The 23,392-nt window shown below is 38.7% G+C and overlaps 1 protein-coding gene across 3 annotated transcripts in view; it reads left to right on the forward strand.

The window, feature by feature from the left end:
* The window catches only part of CEP63 (centrosomal protein 63), a 41,730-nt gene that overhangs the window by 13,076 nt on the left and 5,262 nt on the right, over positions 1-23,392 (forward strand). For 2 of the 3 annotated variants that reach the window (XM_056121461.1, XM_056121460.1), the window contains exons 4-12: positions 2,314-2,409; positions 3,586-3,708; positions 8,392-8,505; positions 11,848-12,081; positions 12,546-12,682; positions 13,919-14,059; positions 16,039-16,153; positions 16,999-17,196; positions 18,783-18,869. In XM_056121461.1, coding sequence (XP_055977436.1) covers positions 2,314-2,409; positions 3,586-3,708; positions 8,392-8,505; positions 11,848-12,081; positions 12,546-12,682; positions 13,919-14,059; positions 16,039-16,153; positions 16,999-17,196; positions 18,783-18,869 — 1,245 coding nt within the window. Of the gene's footprint in view, positions 1-2,313; positions 2,410-3,585; positions 3,709-8,391; positions 8,506-11,847; positions 12,082-12,545; positions 12,683-13,918; positions 14,060-16,038; positions 16,154-16,998; positions 17,197-18,782; positions 18,870-22,803; positions 23,010-23,392 lie in introns of all 3 variants that reach the window. The other variant, XM_056121459.1, reaches the window with a different exon arrangement.

Raw genomic sequence — 23,392 nt, forward strand, 5'->3', positions numbered from 1 at the left:
ATTCAAATAGGAAAAGAAATCAAACTATTACTGTTTGGAAATGATTTGTTTTATTCTTAAAGAGTATGCAAAAAAAAAATCCCTACCCCAGTCAAACTTCTAGGAATGATAAACTTAAAATGGCAAGCTATAAAATCGGTTCGCAGAAATCTATTGCATTTTTAAGTGCAATCAATGAGGTAGAAGAGAAATAAATAAAAGATTGTGTTTTCAGTTGTGTCCCCTCCAAAATCAAGTACCTGGAAATAAACTGAGTAGGTAACTTATAAAGAAAACTATAAGTCACTTAAAAGAAATAGATGAAGATACAAGGACATGGAAATATATTTATTGTTCATAGATGGGAAGAATTAACATAGTCAAAATGACCATCTTGCTTATCACACTATACAGATTGAATAATTCACCATCAAAATTCCTATGGCATTCACTAAGGACTTGGAACAAGTACTGGTAAGGTTTATACAGAGTAATAAAACTCCTCAGATAGCCAAAGGAATTTTGAGGAAAAGGAAAATGGGAGGCATTGCCTTTCTGGCTTTATATTATACAACAAAACAATAGTAATAAAAAAAGCGTGGTGCTGGAATAAAGATAGACTAATGAAATAGCATGGAGAGGCTAGAGTTAAATCCTCAGCTTTGTGGAAGTTAATCTATGACAAAGGAGCCGAGTCCATGAAGTGGTGCAGGAAAGTCTCAACATGATGCTGGGAAAAGGTTAGCAACATACAAATAATGAATCTGGTTCCCAAAAGGACCCACTCGTGAACTCAAAATGGATGAAAGACCTTTATATTAGACCTGACACTGTAAGGTACAGAGGCAGAACTTTCCATGACTTCAGAGGATTTCAGCACATTGACTAAGAAAACAAAAAGTAATCAAATGAGATTGTAAAAAAAGCTTAAATAAAATACATCATACTAAGTAGAAGTAAATATTTGCTCACCATACAGAGCTAATTTCTAGATAAATAAACCACTCACAAAGCTCAACAACACTTATGTGGTGGCAGAGATCAAACTAGGGTTGGCCATGTGCAAGGCAAATGCTATTTGCCCGCCCAAGAAAGGTACTTTTATAAAGGTCTCCAAGTCACTTATTAGAAAATTCCTGTGTGTATGATTATGAAAATATCGAGACACTCAGAGGCTGTTTAAATTTATTTCTGAGACTTAGTTTTGATGTCAAGGACATCATTGCCATTATTTAATACCTTAAAGAGAAATTAAAGGGATTGAATGGATAGGTTCCAGTAAAAATTTGAGGATTATGCGTTTGGCCTTGGGGCATCAAAATAAAATTTAAAATTGTAGCTGTCTGGTCAGTTTACTGCTTCATTGATTGGCTGCTGAAAGTTAATTAAGTTTAAAGTACTTTTCTAAACACTTATAATGGGAATCTAGTTTATATAGTTTGTGAAATTGTCTTGGTAATAACATATTTATAATGTACTTTGAACAGTGAATGATAAGAGAACTAGAAAATAGGGCTTTAAGGTTTTGTCATTTGTATTTGTTTGAAAGTTGCAGTCCTAGAAATAATATAGGTGTAAGTCAGTGCTGCTTAGGTGACAGATCCATGATGAATGTAAAAGCTGGATTTAAAATATAATTTTTTTTTCTTTTTGGATCACACCCAGCGATGCACAGGGGTTACTTCTGGTTCATGCACTCAGAAATTACTCCTGGCTATGTTTGGGGGACCATATTGGATGCTGGGAATCCAACCCGGCCGCATGTAAGGCAAACGCCCTACCCACTGTGCCATCACTCCAGCCCCTAAAATATAATTTTGATGAGCCGGAGAGATACACAAAGATTAAAATGCTTCTCTTGCATGTGCTGACCCTTGTTTGATTCCTGGCACCTTAGATGGTCCCTGGAGTACAGAGCCAAGAATAAGCCCTGATCATAGCCAGGTGTGACCCAAACCCATCCCCGACCAATGTGTATGTAATTCCATACATTGCATCTTCTTTACTTCATAGAAAATTTTGCTATATAAAATGCTACTGTACAGTGTATTTCATGACTTGGTTGATTTACATTCTGCCTCATGCTCCTTTTCTTGTCTTGGATTGCAGTTTGATGAGCTCTAGTCTGCCTACAGAATTTACTCAGAAGTGTATCAGTGTAAACAATTCATTTTGAAAGTGAATGTTTTATGAGTTTTCTGATTACACTGCTGGGATTGGGTTGGTTGTAAAGGGCAGTTCTGCTGCTGTTACTTTTGAAGGGGCAACAGAGTGGGAAGGTCTAGTCAGAGGAGTAGCCGATAGTAATATATCTTGTCACCTCTCTGCTTCTAGGTTGGAACGTTGAATCAGCAGATAGAAGAAAATGAAAAAAACAAGCAGGAAATGACTCTGGAATATAAGCAGGAGTTAAAGAAACTACAGGAAGAAGTGAGATTAATCTTGTTATATGTTGTATAAATCTCCTTAATCCTTGAGAGTTTTGTTAATAGGCCAGTTTCTGCTTCATAAAGAGGGCAATAAATATCCTAGGGGAGGAAGGAGGTGGAGATCTATTTTTCTTTTTTTCAATTCAGGTGAAGAATCTGTCTAAGTATGTTTTATTTATAGGACAGAAATTCTAAAATATATTTCTCAATAAGGGACCAAAAGATTAATTTTTTTGTGTAATGCTGTGAAAGTATTTATACCAAAACTTATATTTAATATTTTAATTTTGAAGATATAAAACAATAGATACAAATATTTCAAAAGTGTTTTGGGGTGATGGTGAGAGAGTACAGTGGAGCGGGCATTTACCTTGCACATGGCCAACCCGGGTTGGATGCCCCATTCCCATATGATCCCCTGAGCACTTCCAGAGGTAATTTCTGAGTGCAGAACCCCTGAGCATCGCTGGGCATGATCCCCCAAAAAGCAATAAATAAATTTTTTAAAAAGTGTTTTGGGATAAATACCAAAAAAAAAGCTTCTTTTTTATTTACTCAGTTTTATTCTACGCTTCAATTTGGGCAAAATCTGCTTTAATTTTTTTTTTTGGGGGGGGGTGGGGAGGCGGTCACACCCAGCAGTGCTCAGGGGTGGGGTTAGGGGATATATGAGATGCTAGGGGTCCAGCCAGGGTCGGCTGCGTGCAAGGCAAGTGCCCTACATGCTATACCATCGCTTGAGCCCCTGCTTTAATTTTGATTTTAATTCCTAAGTATCCCTCTTCTGCTTTCTGAATATCAGTGTTTACCAGGAAAATGTTTCAAGCAACAGAGTTGTGTTTTTGTTTTTCCCATAGTGAGGTAAGTTGTGGGCTCTTTAGAACAAGGCTATTATAATAAAATTAGGATTTTGTTTAAAACTTTCCCTTAAACTTCTAATGTTTCCCTTTTCCCCCCTCTCAATATATCTCTTCTTTGGTACTTTTTTTTTTTTGCATCCCTGGGTGGTTTGGTACTTATTTTTTTATATGTCGTTTTGAATTATTTTTCTAATGTGCAATTCTAACTTAATCTGTTATCAATAGTACTATTTAGCATTACTTTTGCTTTCAATTTGTTCCCCCATCTGTCTTTATAAATTCTTAAATTTTAACTCTAGAAATAACTGTGTCTACAGTTAGGCAAACTGAAGAGAAGTTATGAAAAACTACAGAAAAAGCATGTGAGAGATTTCCGAGGCAGCGCCAGGAATCACAGGGAAGATCGGTCTGAAATTGAGAGGTTAACTGGAAAAATAGAGGTATGTTCACAGTAATAATCTGTTCCTAGCGATTGTCAGCCTTCAGGAAGAAAATGCGATTTGTAATAGTGCTATTTCCTGAAACCAATTTTCTACCCTCTCCAGGACTGCCACTGAGCTCTTGGAGCTGTGGGAGAGTGGTCCTCTGTGTATCATCCTATCATCTGCTGCTTCCTGTGGTTGACCACTCCTAGCTATCAAGAGTTCTCAACAGGGCAGCACGACCCTTAGGGACTCTTGGAAATGTTTGGAGACGTGTTTTGGTTTTAAAATCATTGGGATTTAAAAAAATGATTGGACTTGAAACCAGCGTTTAGGGGACGGATGAGGAATTCTGGAGCTGCTCGGTTCTCTTCCACACAGGAGGGGTTTGTGTACCCCAAGTGCTAATTTTGAGAAGTGGTTCCCTATGATCACTTTTGTGGGCAGTGTCCTTAAGTATCACCTAGTGGAGTAGATAGACTCAGTAAACGTTGAAAATTCAGGACATTTTTGTACAGAATATTCTGCGTATCAGCTTGTTCATTTTATTTCCACTTAGAAGTAGTAAGCTCTTTGCCCTTCCTCTTTGATGCCTTTTTATTGTTAAGAATGAATGTTGTCAATACTGATTTTTCTGGTGGGTTCGGGGAAGAGTGAGTGCTTGCCGCTGAAAGGGGACGAGGAGCAGCACAAGGGTTCCGCCTTCGCATCTTCTGTTCTCTGTGTCACGGGTTTTCTGGAGTGGCTGAGAGTCACCCACATTCAGATTTAGGTGTGTGGCATGGGACGTGGGAACCTGTATTTTTTTTAATTCAGCTTTCTAGCTAATACTAATTTGAGAAATATTTGAAGCATCTTTGTTATCATTTTTCCTCAGAGTGACCTGTCTTCCATCAATCCCATTATATACCTGAATTTCACTGTCACTGTCCTCCCATTGTTCACCGATTTGCTCGAGTGGGCCCAGTAAGGTCTCCATCGTGAGACTTGTTGTTACTGTGTTTGGCATAGCAGATACGTCCCGGGGAGCTTGCCAGGCTTTGCTGTGTGGGCGAGATACTCTCGGTAGCTTGCTGGGCTCTCTGAGAGGGGTGGAGGAATCGAACCTTGCTCAGCCGGGCCAGCTGCGCGCGAGGCAACCGCCCTACTGTTGTGCTATCACTCCAGCCCGTACCTGAATTTAACATTTTTTAAAATTTATTCTTTTAGATCTCAATAATTGCATACATTTGAATTGCTTATCAGAGCATTTACATGTATCTTGTTTCTTTGCTACATTTCTCTTCAGTCTCTGTAGTCACACTTACCCCCACCTCATCACTCTCATGTTCTTGCTCTTCATTATACTTCTTTATGTTTCTCTCTTTTTTTGACTTTTAGTAATAAAATTTGTACTGATTTATACTACAAATGAAATTTTGTTTACAATTATGCATACATTTATTGGTTAAATTAGACATACTTATTGGTATGAATTATACACATATTCACTGGTATAATTTGGTTTATAATTAAACATTTATTAAACAAAGAAACTGAGAGCACTTTTTTCCACACACAAAAAGGACTTATGCTGTATTGTCTGTGTTTTGTTTTGTTTTGGGACTAAGCAGTCATCAGGGCTTGCTTCTGGTTCTGTGCTCAGGGATCACTCTTTATTTTTTAATTTTTATTTAAAAATTTTTATTAGTGAAACACCATGAGGTACAGTTGTAGACTTACAAATTTTTGTGCTTGGTACCCATCAAGTACCCATCCCTCCACCAGTGCCCATTCTCCACCTCCACTAATCCCAGTATCCCTCCCAGCCCCCATCGCACTCTGCCTCTGTGGCAGGGCATTCCCTTTTGTTCTCTCTCTCCTTTTGGGTGTTGTGGTTTGCAAAAGAGGCATTGAGTGGCAGTCATGTTTGGTCTATAGTCTACTTTCAGCATGTTTCTTCCATCCTGGGAGGATCCTCCCAACACCCTTTATTTGGTGCTCCCTTCTCTGTCTGAGCTGCCTTTACCGCTAGAGTGTGTGGCTGGCCTCCAAGCCATGGAGTAAACCTCCTGGTACTTATCTCGGCTATTCTTAGGTATTAGTCTCCTATTTTGTTACTTTATGTTCTCAGGGATCACTCTTGATGGTGCTTGGGGGATGTATGTGGTGTGAGGCAAGCTCTTTGCCTGCTGTATTGCCTTTCTGGCTCTGTCTGTGCATAGCTGCTTACCCAGATAGATAGATAGATAGGTAGATAACTGACATTTTCAAAATTGTAATCATTTTTCTATATCTAGGCATTTCATTCTGTGTAGTAGCTGCATTCAGAATAGTGATATAATTTATGGAAACATCTTGTTTTTGGCAATACTCGCTTTATGTCTGACTTCTGCTAATATTGTTTTGCCACCATGAATAACCTTTATTCTATAACCCAGCAATCTGCTAACAAGCGAGATGATATAGTCAGTGGGGGTGCTATTTCTGCTTTTTTCTCTTTACCCTTTTTATTGAGGTACCATGATTTACAGTACTGTTAATTATACCATTCTCTTTCTTTTTCTTTTTGGGTCACACCCAGTGATGCTCAGGGGTTACTCCTGGCTCTGCACTCAGGAATCACTACTGGCAGTGCTCGGGGGGACCTCATGGAATGCTGGGGATCGAACCCTGGTCAGCCACGTGCAAGGCAAATGCCCTACCCACTGTACTACTGCTCCAGCCCCACCATTGTCTTTTCTTCCTACTTCAAAAATCTCATCTTCAGTTTTTTTGTCATTAGCCACATTTTACCAACTCATTTATATAGACCAAGTAGTCAAGTATTCATGTTCGAATCCTCCAGGATTACAGAGAAATCACTTCCTAGTTTATTGCTATTCTCTCACATGTTATTTCTCAACATAATTCGCAAGGATTTTAGTACCTGTTTTCAACAGAATAATTTCCAACTTCTTTCAAATCTCCGAATTAGTGTCTAAAGCTGCCTTCAGTCTGGCATAACTGAAAGAAGGGTCCTGATTTTTCTCTTCGGTGTCCTCCCAGCAATACTCCTGTTTCACATAATGGCAACTTCCTTCCTTAGTTTGCTTGAACATAAAACTTTGGAGTTACCCATATTTTCTTTGCAAACCCAGCAAATGATTGTTATAGTGTAAATCAAATCATGTTCTCTCCTATACAAAAGTATTACAGTAATGGGCTGGAGAGATAGTACAAGAATTAAGGTACCTGCCTGCAAATGGCCAACCCCAGTTTGATCCCAGGCACTGCATATTGTCCCTGGAGCACACCGGGGTAATTCCTGAAACCGGCTGGGAATAAGGCCTGAGCACTGCCAGATGTGACCCCCCCAAAACCAAAAAACATTGCAGTGATATCTCTTGAAAGTCAAACTTATTTTAATAACCCACTTTGGTTAAATGGCCTTTGTCTTTTCTTTTATGCCACTCCAGATACCTTCGCCTGCTTGTTCTTCCTTAAACATACCAGTCTTCCACTCCAGCATCTTTGTGCTTGCTGTTCCCTTTGTCTAGTAAACTACAACTTCATATTCATCTCTCTGAATGTTTCTCCTCTTTTTTTTTTTTTTTTGCTTTTTTGGGGGGGTCACACCCGGCAATGCTCAGGGGTTACTCCTGGCTTTGCACTTAGGAATCACTCCTGGCGGTGCTCGGGGGACCATATGGGATGCTGGGAATCGAACCCAGGTTGGCTGTGTGCAAGGCAAACGCCCTACCTGCTGTGCTATTGCTCCAACCCCAGGATGTTTCTCCTTTTTAAAAATTTTGTCCTTAAACCTCTGAGCACTTCAAGTTTTATTTTCTGTAAAGCATGCCCTGCTATGTAATATACTACACAATAAATGTATTGGCTACTGCCCTCCAGTGTAGTGGGGCTAGGATTTCTCTTTGTTTTGGGTGTAGCTCAACACAGCATATACAGTAGAATGATCGAATGAATGAATAGTAAGAAAATTGGTTTACCTGTAACTGCCCCAAGCTGTAAGAAGCTTTAGGAGTTGAAGATCCTGTGAATGAGTGATTGAGTTTTCTTTCCCTTTCACTTGCTCCTTTTTCAGAAACACTGGGCACATTTCTTGTTTATGCAACTTGTTTGGGTTTTGTCTACTAACTTATAGTACAGATTTTTCTTGTTAGTTGAGTTTGCAGTTCTGTTAAGATTGTAGAACTTTTGAATACCAAAGGATGTTCTTGTGTCATCTGAATCTGTTTGGTAGCTGAGTGTTAGATACTAAGAAGTAATAATTGGGCTACTGAGTGATTTAGCTAAAATTTCACTCTGTCCAACTCCTGAACAGGGTTTTGAATATTAGTAATTTGGGTAGTGAGGGTTGTATGATTATCAACATACTATGAAATTTTAGTTAGCATAGGTCTTCTGGAAGAAAAAAAAATCACTAAAATGTTATAACAACCCTTAGGTGGCAGCAAATCTGTGAAAATCACCATGTGTTCAATGTTTCATGCACTTCACCATTAGGGTGTTAAATTTAGAAAGACATATCCAGGGGCACAGTATGCAAAGAATTCAATATTGTGCTGTAGTTGTGTCAGCTAAGTGAGTAACGGGGCTCCTGCTGTGGAGAAAGGTGTGTGTCCCCATGGATGCGGAGAAGAGTGAGAGGAAAGGAGCTTGGGAAGCAGCACAAGCAAGGGGAAGCACTTAGAAGTTTAAGTACTGTAATTGCCTCTTTAGGAATTCCGTCAGAAATCACTGGACTGGGAGAAGCAACGCTTGATTTATCAGCAGCAGGTATCTTCTTTGGAGGCACAAAGGAAGGCTCTGGCTGAACAATCAGAGATAATTCAGGTAGGTTAAAAGACATTCTTAAATAATGAGAAACTGAGAGGTTTGGGTTAAACTTCAGAACTACCTTAATACAGCTCCCACTTGCAGGCTCCCTCCCTCACCTGTGCTTCCTCTCCTTCCATGCGCGGGCCAATCTCAAATTTATATTCACTCTCTAATCTTGGGTTCTCCCTCTCTCTCTTCCTCTTTCCCTCCTCTTTCTTTTATTTCTGTCCCTGCCCCTTGCCTTGGCTCTCCTTCTGATTGTGTCTTGTTCTTCTTGAGATTTGGGGAAATACAGTGGACAGAATGCCTTGGCCAGACGCTTGAGCCAGTCTGCCCATCTGAACACAGACGCTGAGAGATGTGTTTGCACCGTGTCAGAGTGTGCACTGCCTCAAAGCAGGGGTGTCTGGCATCCACAGCCCTTTGGAGGGGAGAATCAATAACTTAGGCAAAAACAAAAAGCCACTTAGTCATCGATGATATTTCTTCCTAGAATATGTTTATTTGCTTGTTAAACTAAAAGCCAAGAGTATAAAGGGAAAAGAACATAGAAATGAATATCCGGGACCATCTGTTATGTGCTGGACACTGTCTCCCTGGCTCCGTGTTTCTTCCAGATGCAGTTATCTAAGGTGCAGTTATTTATTGTCTGCTTGGTATCATGAGAAATCCAATAAGTGCAGTGGTTTCCTCAGTTTTACAGTGTGAGGGAACAGACTGGATAAATTAAGATAGCTGGAGGGATTTTATATAATCTTCATTATGTGCTGCTGTATGTCTTACTAGCATACTGGCTTTGATCATCTATCTGAAATATCAGGTGACTGAATAAACTACCTAGAATGGCTATTCCCTGAATGATTCTGGCAGGAAGGGCCCACAGCAGCCTCCAGGAAAAAAAATGATTCTCTGGGCTGCAACAAGTTAGGCAGTCAGAGCAGCCAACAGAATCCAGGATATCTAGGCCAGAATTTTTGAGCTCAGTACTAAAAGTCTATACAAACATGAAGAGCTATAAGATATTGTTACATTCTAATTGTAGTCTTCAGGTTGATAAGAAAAACTGAGTCTCAGTTACTCATCTATGAAATGTGCTTGTTAGTGATTGCAGATCCTTTTTTCAAATCGCCTCCATAATTACTCTCGATTATTAAAACTTCATTGTTAGTAACAATGAGATTTTTTAATTTACTATAGTTGTTGTCTAAGGTGACAATAAGAAGCTTTAAAAAGCCAACATTTGTTTTCCCTTTGAAGGAAATTATTATTTTCTGGTGCCTTTTTTTTCAAAAATAAAAATTGCTTATATTCCTAAATATTTTAGTAAACTAAGAAAAATTAAATCTTTCTGTAATTCATTTTTAATGCTGCTGGTCATCATTTGGGAAACATGATGACGTAAGTAAATATGTGTGCCCATTACTCAGCATTCATAATTGTTCCTCTTTTGCCAACTTTTTGTCTTACTATGGCAAACAAATCTAAATTCACCATCTTAATCATGTCATAGAAAGCTAAGAACAGTAATGTTAACCACATGAATTTTTTTTTTTTTTTTTTTTTGCTTTTTGGGTCACACCTGGCGATACACAGGGGTTACTCCTGGCTCTGCACTCAGGTATTACCCCTAGTGGTGCCCAGGGGACCATATGGATGCTGGCAAGGCAAATGCCTTACCCATTGTGCTATTGCTCCAGCCCCAACCACATGAATTTTTTTAATGCAGATCTCTGTAGAGTTTTTTCAGCTTTAAAAAACTGTACCCTTGGAACAAAACCAGTCTTGTCATTCTTTCTTCTTTTTGGCTGAAGCAAAATTTATTTGGAAGAGTAAATGAGTGTTAAAGAGCAAAATGTGTTATGTTTTAATGTTAATCTAGTAATCTGTTAAAACAATGTCATTATTAGATGCAGTTAGCTATATAAGCGTAGAAAAAGGATTGTTTCAGTCAGTATAATGTAAGGTCACCTCTGGGTTTTTTGTTTGTTTTTTGGCCACATCAGTCATGCACAGAGCTTACTCCTGGCTCTTCACTCAGGAATTACTCCTGACAGTGCTCGGGGACTGGATGAATGCCAGGAATTGAACTAAGGGCAGCCATATGCAAGACAAATGCCTTCCCTTGTGTACTATCTCTCCAGCCCAGCCTTGTTTCTTTATTAATTGTCGCTATTTACCAGTCTATTTCTGAGCTCTCTATTCTGTGTCTTTGGTATGTTTGTGTGTTCTTTTGCTAAACTACACTTAACTTGATCACTGTAACTTTACATTAATTGTTGAAGTCGGGTTACATCAGCCATCCACTTTGTTCTTCTCCTTCAATATAATGTTGGCCATCCTGCATTTTTTGCCTTTGTGTACAATTGAAAATAGTTTTGTCAATATTTGTAACTCGTTGGGTTTTTTGGGGGGGTTGGGGGATTGCCTCTCAGCATTGCTCAGGGGCCCCCATACCACTCTTCACCATGTGGTTCCAACAGTGCAGTGCTGCTTGGGCCCAGTGGTGGTAAGGTCTACCACGACCAGGCCTGGTAGGACTCTCAGGCCATGCAACATTGGGAATCAAACTCAAGGCCTCATTCATATAAGATGTGCATATTCCTGCATATTCCCCTCCCTCTGTACTATCTGCCTTAACTCTTCCTGGAATTGTTTTGTTTCGTTTTGGGGTCACCCCCAGTCATGTTCAGGACTTACTCCTGGCTTTGCATTTGGCAGTCACTCCTAACAGAGCTCAGGGGACCACATACAGTTCTGGGGATCCAACCCCAATTGACCATGTGCAAGGCAAATGCTCACTGGGCTATCCTCTGATCCCCATTCCTGGATTTTTGATTAATTGTGTTGAATTGTATGTCATGTTGGGAAGAACTGACACCTTGACAGTGCTGAATTTTTTAACGAATATGGAGTGCCATGTATTTAGTTCCTTGACTTTATTCATTAGAATTTTATAGTTCTTGTATAGATTATGTTTATATATTTTGTTGGATTTATATTTAAACATTTTAATTTTTTAAAAGTTAAAGCAAATGGTGTTGTGCTTTAATTTCAAATTCCAGGTGTTCATTGTTACAGAATAATTGTGTCTCTCATAACTGTTAATGTAATTGCTTATTAATTCCAGGGATTCTTTTTGTTGCCTTTCTTAGGTTGGCTACACTGTTGTGCTATCTGTTAACAGAGACCATCTTTGTCTTCCAAATATGTATTTCCTTCTGCATTATTGCATCTAAGTAATATTGAAAAGTAATAGTGGGAGGAGATATGAAAGTAAAATTTAGTTTTTAGTCTTCCTTATTCGTCGATTATTCTTTTATCGTTCCACTTGAACCTGTTGCTGATCTCTATTGCTAGGCTCAGCTTGCCAATCGGAAACAGAAATTAGAGTCTATGGAGATGTCCAGCCAGTCAGAAATTCAGCACCTGAGCAGTAAGCTGCAGCGAGCCAACGACACTATCTGTGCCAATGAGCTGGAAATAGAGCGCCTTACCCTGAGGGTCAATGACTTGCTTGGAACCAACGTGACTATTATCCAGGAGCAGCGACTGAAAGAAGAGAAGCTCAGGGAATCGGAAAAACTGTTAGAGGTGTGTTTTAAAATTACTGTAATTTGAGAAATCTTAGCATGTGACACCAGGATGTAGCATCAGTGGCTCACACTTTGATGTCACATCAGACAGATCGTACTGCCAAATGTATAATAATTTATTAAACTTGTTTGGTAAATAGAAAAAGCTGCCATAGAGCTGAAATTAATTTATTTATTGATAATTTCAAAATTTAACTTATACATTTGTTGAAAAAAAGTGTTGAAGTCTCCAGGTAGCAAGAAACTCAAATTGCAGTGCCAGTATTGTGTCACAAGAAAATAATCTAGAACTAAGTTCCAAAGTCTCTGTTTTTTTTTCCCCACCTTGTAGCTGGTGGATCAGACATTAATAATTTTATATTGTGCTTTTTATACAACTTACAGCCAGATTCCTGACTTCCTTATCACATGAAAGAAAAAAATTTAATTACATTTGACTTTTCCCCCTTGAATATTTTGCAGGTTCTACGGGAAGAGAAGAGAGAACTGATGGCAACACTTCAGTCTCAAAGTTTCATCCATGAGGCAAGAGTGAGAAAGGAGGAATTACAAGTAAAATTAAAGGCTACTGATACTCAGCACACAGTAGAAACCATAAGGTATATTCAGTCTTTTTAGAATCTAAAAATTGTTTCAGCAAACAAAGGTGAGCTTTCAGAGATATTAAATATGTGTGTGGCATACTAATTATACAAATGCTGATGAAATATGAGGCATAGTTTAGTGAATTTTGACTATTTTTTTTTTGAAAGACTTATATTCACAAAGGGCTAGAGAGAGAGTATGGCTGGGAAGGCACTTGCCTTGCATGCAGCCAACCCAGGTTCGATGCTTGGCACTGCATAAGGTCTGCTGAGCACTGCCGACAGTGAGCCTTGATCACAGAACCAGGATTAAGCACTGACTGCTGCTGGGTGTGACCCAAAACCGAACAAAAATGATTTATATTCACAAATTACTCACATAGTTTTCACATCTTTGAAGTATCTCTTGACAATAAAGGTCTTTTTATTCTTTATAAAATTTAGACTCACAAGCCATAACAATAATTTATTTACGAATTATTTTAGAATCACAAATGACAATTGTGCATGATTAAAAGTAATTATTTTATACTTTTAGTTATATTTTTTGTTTTTACGGTCTCTAATTTATGTACTGTGATACATAAAACAATCCTTTGGCCATTATTGGGCTGAAAACTTTTTAATATCAGCTTGTATATATATACTTCATTAAGTTTCGCACTGAAAATCCAGAATTGGACTTCATCATGCATTTGTAACCTTTGTCAAGATTTATCCCACCCTTACCCTTTCTCTTCTATTAACCGCCAGTACAGTCAAGAAGTTTATTTTTGTTTTATTTAGTTCATCTGTTTGATTCCACTAAAGTATTTTGAGTCTAGGTATTAGTCCCTTTAGCCACTTGTTGGTTTGACATTAAGCATCAGTTTGAATATTGCACAGTCATCATTTTGTTTTAAGGAGCTCTACGTAGTTTAAATCTGATGCACATTTTTGTTCTTCCAGAGCTCTCCTATAGCTTTTTAGTTTTTTAACGTAAGCTTTCAAGTATGAACAAAGTGACTTTTAGTTACCTTATCTTACTTCCTTTGAAAAACACCAAATCCCAGTTGAGGAAGGTGTGAGCTGCTGCTGTCTTTGGAAGAAAATTTCTCTTGCCTCTTTATTCTTCCAGTGTTCTTTTCAAAAAGAGAAAAATGGAGGGACTCCACAGACGTCTTTACCAGAAACAGCTGGAAAATACAAAATGATTTTGCGTTGTTTTGGTTTGCAAAGATGAAAGGTTAACAGTCCTGTGTGCTTTCATAGGTCACTCGAGGAGTCTCAGACAGCAGAAAGGAAGTACTCATGTCAGGGGCATGGGGATTTAGAGAACGTGCTGTCGAAACTGGATTTCACCCACACCAGTGAAGAGCTACTGCAGGCAGAGGTGACTCGTTTAGAAACCAGGTACATAATTCTGTACACATTCAAGCAATGTTCAAGTTAGTAAACGTGATTTTATTTTGTTGGTGAAGTAGTATAATAGAATTCATGAAAATTTAAGTTTTTTTTTTTTAAATCTAACATCTATAAATGGCCTAACTTCTGAGGCCAACAAGATAGTACATCGGGTACAGTGCTTGTCTTGCACACGTGCAACCATCCTGGGTTCCACCCTGACACCCCACGTAGTCCCCTGAGCACTACTACGAATGATCCCAGAATGCAGAGCTAGGAGTAACTCCTGAGCTCCATTGGGTGTGGCATAAGAACAAAAGAAAAACAGCAAGTCAGGGATAATCTTGGCCTTTCTTTAATTAGGAAACAGTGACCTGTAGAAGCTAAGGTCACACTACATGTAAGAAACAAGATGCAAGTCTTCAGGGACCGATGAACCAAATGGAGTCCAAAATGTGGACTACTCAAAGCCAGTCAGTGGAAATACAACTCAGTTACTCCTGGCTCTGTTCAGGAATCACTCCTGGGGGCCAGATTCATATGTGATGCTGAGCCATGGTCCGTCTGTTCTCTCTCTTTTCTTTCTTTGTGTGTTTTCTTTTTTTGTTTGTTTGTTTTATTGGGTCACACCTTGCAATGCTCAGGGGTTACTCCTGGCTCTGCACTTGGGAATTATTCCTGGCGTGTTAGAGGAGATGGGGAAAACACCCTATCCACTGTACTATTGCTCCTGTACTATAGCTCTGGCCCATTTCTTTGTTTAATTGCTTCAGTGTTTATTTAGGCAGTGTGATTTACCGTGCTGTATTAACTGTAAAAAAGTAATGTTTGAGACACACAATGTCCTCAACACCATACCCCCACTGGAGGGCTAGTGTGCCTCTAGCCATGTGTCCAGGTTTCCTTCCTTACCTCCCTTAAAAGCCCAGATTTTGGGGGGAGGCGGGGCGTGGGCGTGGGGAGATACCCAGAGGTTCTCAGGAATCACTCCTAGCAGGGCTCAAGGGATTATATAAATGACAAGGTGTTGAACCCAGATAATCTGAGCAAAGCAATCATCTTGTTTGCCATCCTTTTTCTCTAGCCTTAGAACTCAGTTATGTAGACTGACTCTCGGGTTCTGTCACCATTGGCTGTTTTTTATTATTTCCCTATTATCTTTCTTACATTTCCATATGCAAGAGGCCATTCTGTATTTGTCCCTTTTCCTTTGACCTATGTAACTCAGCATGATACCCTCGGGGAGCAGCAGGATTTTATCCTTTTTTTTTTTTTTTTAAATAGCTGAGTAGTATTTTGCTATGCATAATACGCCACAGTTTCTTTATCCACTCATCTGTTCTTGGATAGGGGTTCTTTCCAGATCTAGGCTATCGTGAATAGAGCTGCAGTGAGCATTGTAGTACATGCATCTTTTTGAATTAACATTTTGGGACTTTTGTGGTAAATGCTAAAAAGTGGAATTGTTGGATCAAATATCTCATGACCCATAGCAGAGCAAGCACCCATACCAGATAGTCAAGTATTGATTTAGAAGCAAAAATATTTGTGAGACAAGACAGACATGGTGTTCCTGAGGTTCTTAAACTTGAAGTGGAATTTATTCTTAGGAATGATGACAAATTTAATATTCCTTTGAGCAGCTAGATTATTCTGGCAAGTTTGTGTAGGATGGAGTTGTAATTAAGTATGTAAAGGCTGAAATGTTGGTGGCAATTACTGTACAACTAGAGAGAACAAATTTGCTAAGTTAATTAGTCTGTAGAATTTTTTAGTTTGCTAAATTTTAAGCAGAAGCAAAGGTCTCTAAAGGTTTCTGTTGGATTTAGCTGCTTCTAGTGATAAGGGAGTGGAAAGTAAGTTTTATTATTTGGGAAGAAGTGATAAATTAAGATTTTTCTTGGACATCAAGAAGGTAAACTAGATAACTCGGTTTATCAGTTTATCTGGGGGGGTTTGTTTAAATATGTTATTTTATTTTTGTACAGCTTGGAATCTGTAAGTTCCACATGTAAACAATTAAGCCAAGAACTAATGATAAAATACGAAGAATTGAAGAAGATGGAAATATATAACAATGAATACAGGGCAGAAATAAAGAAGGTATATATCTGGGATCACAAAGTTATATTAGTTTATGGGTTGAGGTGTGGGTTGGAAGGTTATACAAGGATAATTTTGAAAGAAGGAAAAAGATAGTCCAGAGGGCCACTTGATAATCTGGAATGTGCTTAGGCAAATTTTGACTCATCAGGGATCTGAAATACTTTCCATATATTGCAAACTTGCTGCCTTTGAATTCTTGAACTTACTTTAATCATGTTTTGATGAAAAATCTCTGAAAGCTATAATTTTTTTTTATAAACTATTTGAGCTAGCATTACCTAGTGGTGACTGTGGTTCTTTTGTTCTGGGTGTAGTAGACACCTTTGATCATTAAGATTTTTGCAGGGCCCGTACTATCTCAAGTGGTTGACTCATATTTTGTTTTACTTCTTTGGGATTACTTCCAGCCTTTTTTTCCTCTTGTCTTTTGGTGGACCAGGGAACCAAATAGGCACTGTGATTTCTTTTCTTTTCTTTCTTTCTTTTTTTTCTTTTTTTTTTTTTTTTAAGATTTGTAGTTACTGAAAAAGAATGGAAGTTCCTGGAACTGTACCCTAACTATTGTGTTCTGTACTTGGGTACTGGTTCTCAGCCTCTCTGAGTAAGTCGTCTATGCCTGTTTTGAGATCTAATACATGACCTTCAGAACAGATAACACAATTTTGTAAATACCTTTTGGCAGTTTATGTAGAGAAAAAATTCATAGCTTGAGGCAAGATCTCAGTAATAGAAATGTCCTCATTTAAATTAATGTTTATATATATATACATATATATATATACATATATATATATACTTTTTTTCTTTCAACCTTTTACATTTTCCTTTCTGTTCCTTTGCAGTTGAAAGAACAAATTTTACAGACTGACCAAAGTTACAACTCTGTGCTAGAGGGAATGAAGATGGAGATCTCCCAGCTCACCCGGGAACTGCACCAGCGGGATATCACCATTGCTTCCACCAAAAGTTCTTCCTCTGATATGGAAAAGCGACTCAAAGAGGAGATCCAAAAGGCAGAAGTAAAAGCAGTAGAGCATAAGGTGAAGATTGAAAAAAAAAATCTTAGAAAAAAATAGATAAAAAAGGAAAAAATGCTTTTATTTGTTATTTGTTTTGTTTTTCCTTTTTGGGTCACACCCAGCATTGCACAGGGGTTACTCCTGGCTCATGCACTCAGAAACTACTCTTGGTGGTGCTCAGGGGACCATATGGGATGCTGGGAATCGAAGCCAGATCTGCCGCATGCAAGGCAAATGCCCTACCTGCTGTGCTATCACTCCAGCCCCGATTTGGTTTGTTTTTTAAGATTTACTTTGTTAATGATATATATATATATATAGATATATATGTATGTATGTGTATATATATATGTATATAAAATTTTTTAAAAAACATTTTTGTTAAAAGACCTTTGCTTTACGAGGTGATTATTGCCTAAATTGGCATTTTCTGTCTGGTACCAGCTTGCTGGGTTTGCTGGTCACTTTTGTCTTTCAGTTCTCTTCTCCCCTTCCCCCACCCAGGAGAAGCGCTCCTTAGGGCAGAACTTGCCCACAGTTCTTTGTTTTGAGGAGTTGAGTCTCCCTGAGTAATGGCTGTTTTCTCCAGTGGGTTTTTTTTTGGGAGCTCTTTGTGGGGTACTATGTTTCTTTCAGCTCTTAACACGTTTTTGTATTGAACAGGAACTTTCAGAGAACACTTCCTTTCCTCCATCTTGGTCCAACCTTGTTAGGGACATTGTTAACCATTTTAGTGAGCACTGTGGGGGAGTAGGTGAGAATAAGTACAGACAAGTAGAGACTCCTATAGAGAGAGTGAGGTGCTTGCGCTGTGGAAGACTCCATGAGACCGGAAGGATGCACTCTGGATTCAAGTAGGACTGTCACGTGGTTCATGATGCTAATTTTTAGTGGAATACAGGATAAGGAGCAAGTTTGGGGAAGATGATGAACGTGTAGGGAAAGCACAATGTCGGGCAATTGGCAGAGGGGACATATTTGGTTTGACAGAAAAGCTTGAAGTCTCCAGTAATCAGTTCCACCAAAGCCTAGAAGTTAGAGATTAAAAGCAGGATGATATTGAGCTGTGGAAGTCTGCATGAGGATGAAACGTATTCTGAGAGACTTCAAGGTTATAATGAGAAAACATTGTATGTGAAGGGCAGAGACTTGAACCAACCGTAGGATGCCATTCATTTGAAGTATAAAGAAGGTATGGAGTATAACTAAAGAAAAGCAGAAAGAAAGAAAGAAAACCAGGTATTTTTAACTAAGGAAGTAGAGCCCAAAGAAGGTAGGAATCTTTTCAAGAAGGAATGTTTGAGCAGAAAAGCTAAGGAGAACGAGGACTAAAAACAACTTATTTTGTGAATGTAGTACATAATACATAGCACATGATATTGGAGGTCAAAGCCAAATTAGAGGAGTCTAACGTTGGAGAGCTGTTAGGGATTTGCCAGGGAGCCAATTCATTTTCTTAGAATAATTGCTTGTGTTATTTATCCACTTAAATGTCCTTTTCTTATATATGAAGAATACAACATTACCCAATGAAAGTTACATGTAGAAAAATTGTGTAACGTGCATTTGATGTTATTTTTGTTCTTTTTTTACTTTTCCCTTCTCAGGAGATTGTGAATCAGCTGGAGTCACTTAAATTAGAAAACCGTCATCTTTCTGAAACGGTGATGAAACTGGAGTTGAGTTTACATCAGGTACGGAAGTACATAAAAAGAAAGTTCAAGTTTTCTACTGTTCAATACTTCAAAGAAAGCTCTTTTTAGATACTGATATTTACAGATGCAGTTAAGATTATACTATGGAATGATCCTTTTACAGAAACTTTCTCAAACAAAAAAAAGTGAAGACAGTGGTGCAGTTGTGCAAAATATTCCTCTTTACTTCAGCGGTTTGAAGGTATTTTTTTTTAAGTAAAATAAAATATTCTAGAATATTTTATGCTCAAAGCATTTTAGTAGGTAATAGACACAGAATAGATGAATAAGATTTTTGCCCATGAGATAGAAATTAATTTGGGAGGAAGGATAAGAAATGTATACCAGCTCCTGTCAAACTTAAGAGAACTTGATTAGTGCTTGATTGTACAGTGAGTTATAAATATGCTCTTTTTAACTAATTTGTTATGAAATTCTTATAATTTGCAAAATGATCCTGTGTTCTGACTCAGCTTTTCTTGATGTAGGTCACATGTCTGGAGATTATAAAAATACTTTTTTCCTGTTTCCAGAGTGTTTGCTTCCAAAGATGCATAGTTAGATAGTGGCCCTTTGTGCCCAAACAGTTCTCATTCATGGTTGATTAAGCAGGCTGTGAGGTGGGGTGGGGGGAGGGTTGGGGAAAGCTCGGGAATACTATGTTTCAGTTAAAAGAAAATACAGAACTTTTAAGATAATCTATTGGAAGGGGAAGATTCTCTATAAGCATCATAAAACCATAAAGAGTTTTATAGCACAAGGAATTTTACAACATAAAAATGTGAAATTTCTGGAAGGCAAAAGACCCCATAAAAGTGACTATTAGGTTGAGGGAAAACAAACGGACTGAAATAATAAAAAGATAATTCAATAGAAAAATGGGTAAAAGAACAAAAATAGGTAACTGATGGAAATAATTCTAAGCTTTGGTAAATAAGGAAAGCTGTCAACTTCACTAAGAATCATAACAAAATGGATAAATGTTCTTTCACTATTTGGATTAAGAATGATATTTTAAAAGTCATTATCTCTGGTATTGGTAAGGATCAGGGAAATTGGCATTCTCATGTATTATTAATAAGAAAGGTAATGGATAAAGCTTTTCTAAAGGACAATTTAGCCAAATGTATCAAACTTGTAAATATATATAGCCTATAACTCCCTGGTTACATGTATTTCTAATTTTGATAATTATTGCTCACTTGTTCTCCAGAAGGAACATGTCAGTTTGCATTCCAAAAGAATCCACTCTATAGGATCAAACGTGTAAAATTGGTCTTTGTAGTGTTACTTGCAATATCCAAAATTTTGATAAAGTGTTAACCTATAGAAGTGTTTCTTTGTGACTTTCTATCTACGAAACACTACACTGTGCTGTCATTTAAAGTGGCGGATGAAAACATGTATTAAATCTTACTTGTTCCCTCCTCAAATCCTTCTGAAACTTGTAATGAAAGGATTAAGAGAAAAAAAATTCTAGAAAAGGAGACAATAGCTAAAGATTTTCTATGGAAAATGGAAGTGGGAGGGTGGCAATATGGGAAGGGATAAGGAGGAAGAGAGAAGGGGAACAGGGAGGGAGGGCTCTTGCCTTTGACATGGCTGACCGGATTCAATCTCAGCACCCACATGGTCTCCTCAGCACTAGCAGGTATGGCACAAAAACATTTTTTTTTTAAATAAGAAGGAAAGTCATTGTCACTGTCCTCCCGTTCATCGATTTGCTTTACATATTCACGTAAAGCCAATTCTAAATTGGTAGAAGCAAGAACTAACCTTAATCCACCACAGAATCTGCAGGGGTCCTGGATATTGCAGTACTGGTTGAAGAGTGTCTTCTGTGGTCATTACTTCTTCCTGTTTTGGAGCTGACACTCCTAGGGATTAGCGTAAGTGAGCCTGTCCCCGAGATGGTGTTTGCTAGCTGCTGCCGCAGAACCTTCCCGTGGCGAGCTGCTGGCCTTTCTTTCTAGGTAGGGGTACGCTGCACACCTCGCTTTTTATATTACTGCCCACACACCATTAGCTGTAACTATGACTAATAAAACATTATGTTTAAGAAAAAAATTAAGGATGCCCAGAAAAGGTAATCATTACTTTTTTAAACTATGCATGTAATGATAGCAAAGTCTGTTGGAAACCCTGTCAGGAGTTCAAACGTCTTTGGTTTTGAAGCTGAACACAGTGTGGACATATTCATTACGAAGAATTATTATGAAGGACTGTGAAGTCACTGAAGTTACTGTCCTCCCGTTGTTCATCGATTTGCTCGAGCGGGCCCAGTAACGTCTCCATTGTGACAATTGTTACTGTGTTTGGCATATCGAATAAGTCATGGGGAGCTTTCCAGGCTTTGCCCTGCGGGCCGAGATACTCTCGGTAGCTTGCTGGGCTCTCCGAGAGGGGCGGAGGAATCGAACCCGGCTTGGCCGGGCTGGCTGCGTGCAAGGCACAGCCCTATCCACTGTGCTGTCACTCCAGCCCAATATATATGTGTGTATATATGTATCTGTCCTGTCCTCCCGTTGTTCATCGATTTGCTCGAGCGGGCCCAGTAACGTCTCCATTTTGAGACTTGTTGTTACTGTGTTTGGCATATTGAACTCATCACAGGGAGCTTGCCAGGCTTTGCTGTGCGGGCGAGATACTCTCAGTAGCTTGCCGGGTTCTCAGAGAGGGACGAAGAAATCGAACCCGTCTTGGCCAGACTGGCTGCATGCAAGGCAAACGCCCTACTGCTGTGCTATCGCTCCAGCCCATGAAGGAAGGACCATATTGCATTTTATTACCTAGAAATTCCTTCTACAAATAAATTCTTGAGCTAATTATAGCTATTTATTTATGTAGTTTTGGGGCCATACCCAGATGTGCTCAGGGCTTACTCCTGAATCACTCCTGGCAGTGCTCAGGGAACCATGAGTGCCAGGGATCAAGGCCGGGTCAGCTGTGTGGAAGGCAGGCACCCTGCTCTCTGTGAAATAAAATGCTCATGTCATTGACCACACAGCTCACGAGTCTACATCCCCCATTGGGACTTGTAGCTTCACTGTTGACTTATTTTGAGATTTTATTTAGCATTGACAACTTGTTGAAAAATTATGTTATTTTAAGTAAATATTATTAGATATTTAGAATATCAGATATTCAGAAAAATCTTTACATAAAAGATGAATCTAATTGCCATAATTAGATTGCCATAATTTTTTTGGAATGCTAGTTTAAATGATTTGTCTTTAGAAAAATAATTATATCTGGACAGTCATTTGTCCAGTCTCCTGTTTTTTTTTTTTCCCAAGGTACCGTATTGCCAAAATACAGGAAACTCCTAGAGTTGAAGAGCAATAGAGTCTATGATCACAGAACTCAGACCAGATGCAAGTAGTAATTTCATAGGACACCTGAATGAAGTATTTATCTAAGAATTCTGCAAGCCAGAATTTCTTCTCAGAATCTTCCTTTCACATTTTTTCCCTTGAAGTAGGCCTACTATTTCCTAAGGAGGAAGCTATGGCTGCTATTTTTTCCTTGTTAACTGTTTCTCTCTTACCACTTTCCTCCATTTTGCTTTCATACTTCATCTAGCTTCTGGAGTTTTTCTTGGAGCATTAAGGCACTTCAAACTTTTCCATCCCCATTTGCCGCAAGAAACAGAACACCCCGCAGATTAGCATGGTGGTGCTCCAGGGCCTTATGTGGTGCCAGGGATCAAACTGGGTTTGGCCACATGCAAGGCAAGTGCCTTAACCCTTGTACTATCATTCGGCCCTCTCTCTGATTCATATGAGAGCCAAAAACAAATATTGGAACAATAAATTTAAGTAGAGCCGCAGATAAACTAGTTAGAACTGAGTGAAAGGTAATTTTCCATCATTAGTATCATTAATCACTAGTACCCACATGTAAATTAAGTGACTGTCATATTCCTTTTTATTAGGCTAAAGAGAATTCACTAACAGACCTTCAGGAGAATTATATTGGGGCATTAAATAAGTTAGTGTCCGAGAATCAACAACTACAGAAAGATTTGATGGACACCAAATCTAAGCTGGAGCTTTCTACTCAGAAGTGCCAAAAGTCCCCTGACCTTGTCTTTCAACTGACACACAGCAAAGCACCTGAGATCAAGAATACAGAGTTCAAGTAAAATTTCTTCACAGTGCATTACTGTAATATCGTTCTCATTTCTTTGAAAATTATTTTCAGTTGACAAAAATCAGTTTTTATCAGAGGATTCTGTGTTCATTCCTGAAGTTCCGTGTGCACAAGGACAGCTGCTACCAGGTTAAAAGTGGAGGAGGTTCTATGGATCAGGCTTTAGTGTCTGGTACTCTGAGTGTCACCAAAAAGGACATCCTTGTTCCCCTGAGCTTACTCCCTCCCTCCCGCCCTTCCTTCCTACCTTTTAAAGTAAAATGAGTTTCAGGGAGATAAAGGGAGATAAGAGAAGTTGATGAAGGTAATGTGCTCAGGAGAGAACACTGGCTTCCCCAGCATGGGAAAAAGCTCTCCTGAGCTTTTAAGAC

This window comes from Sorex fumeus, unplaced genomic scaffold, assembly GCF_029834395.1.
Source record: "Sorex fumeus unplaced genomic scaffold, SorFum_2.1 ptg000044l, whole genome shotgun sequence".
Classification (NCBI taxonomy): Eukaryota; Metazoa; Chordata; class Mammalia; order Eulipotyphla; family Soricidae; genus Sorex; species Sorex fumeus.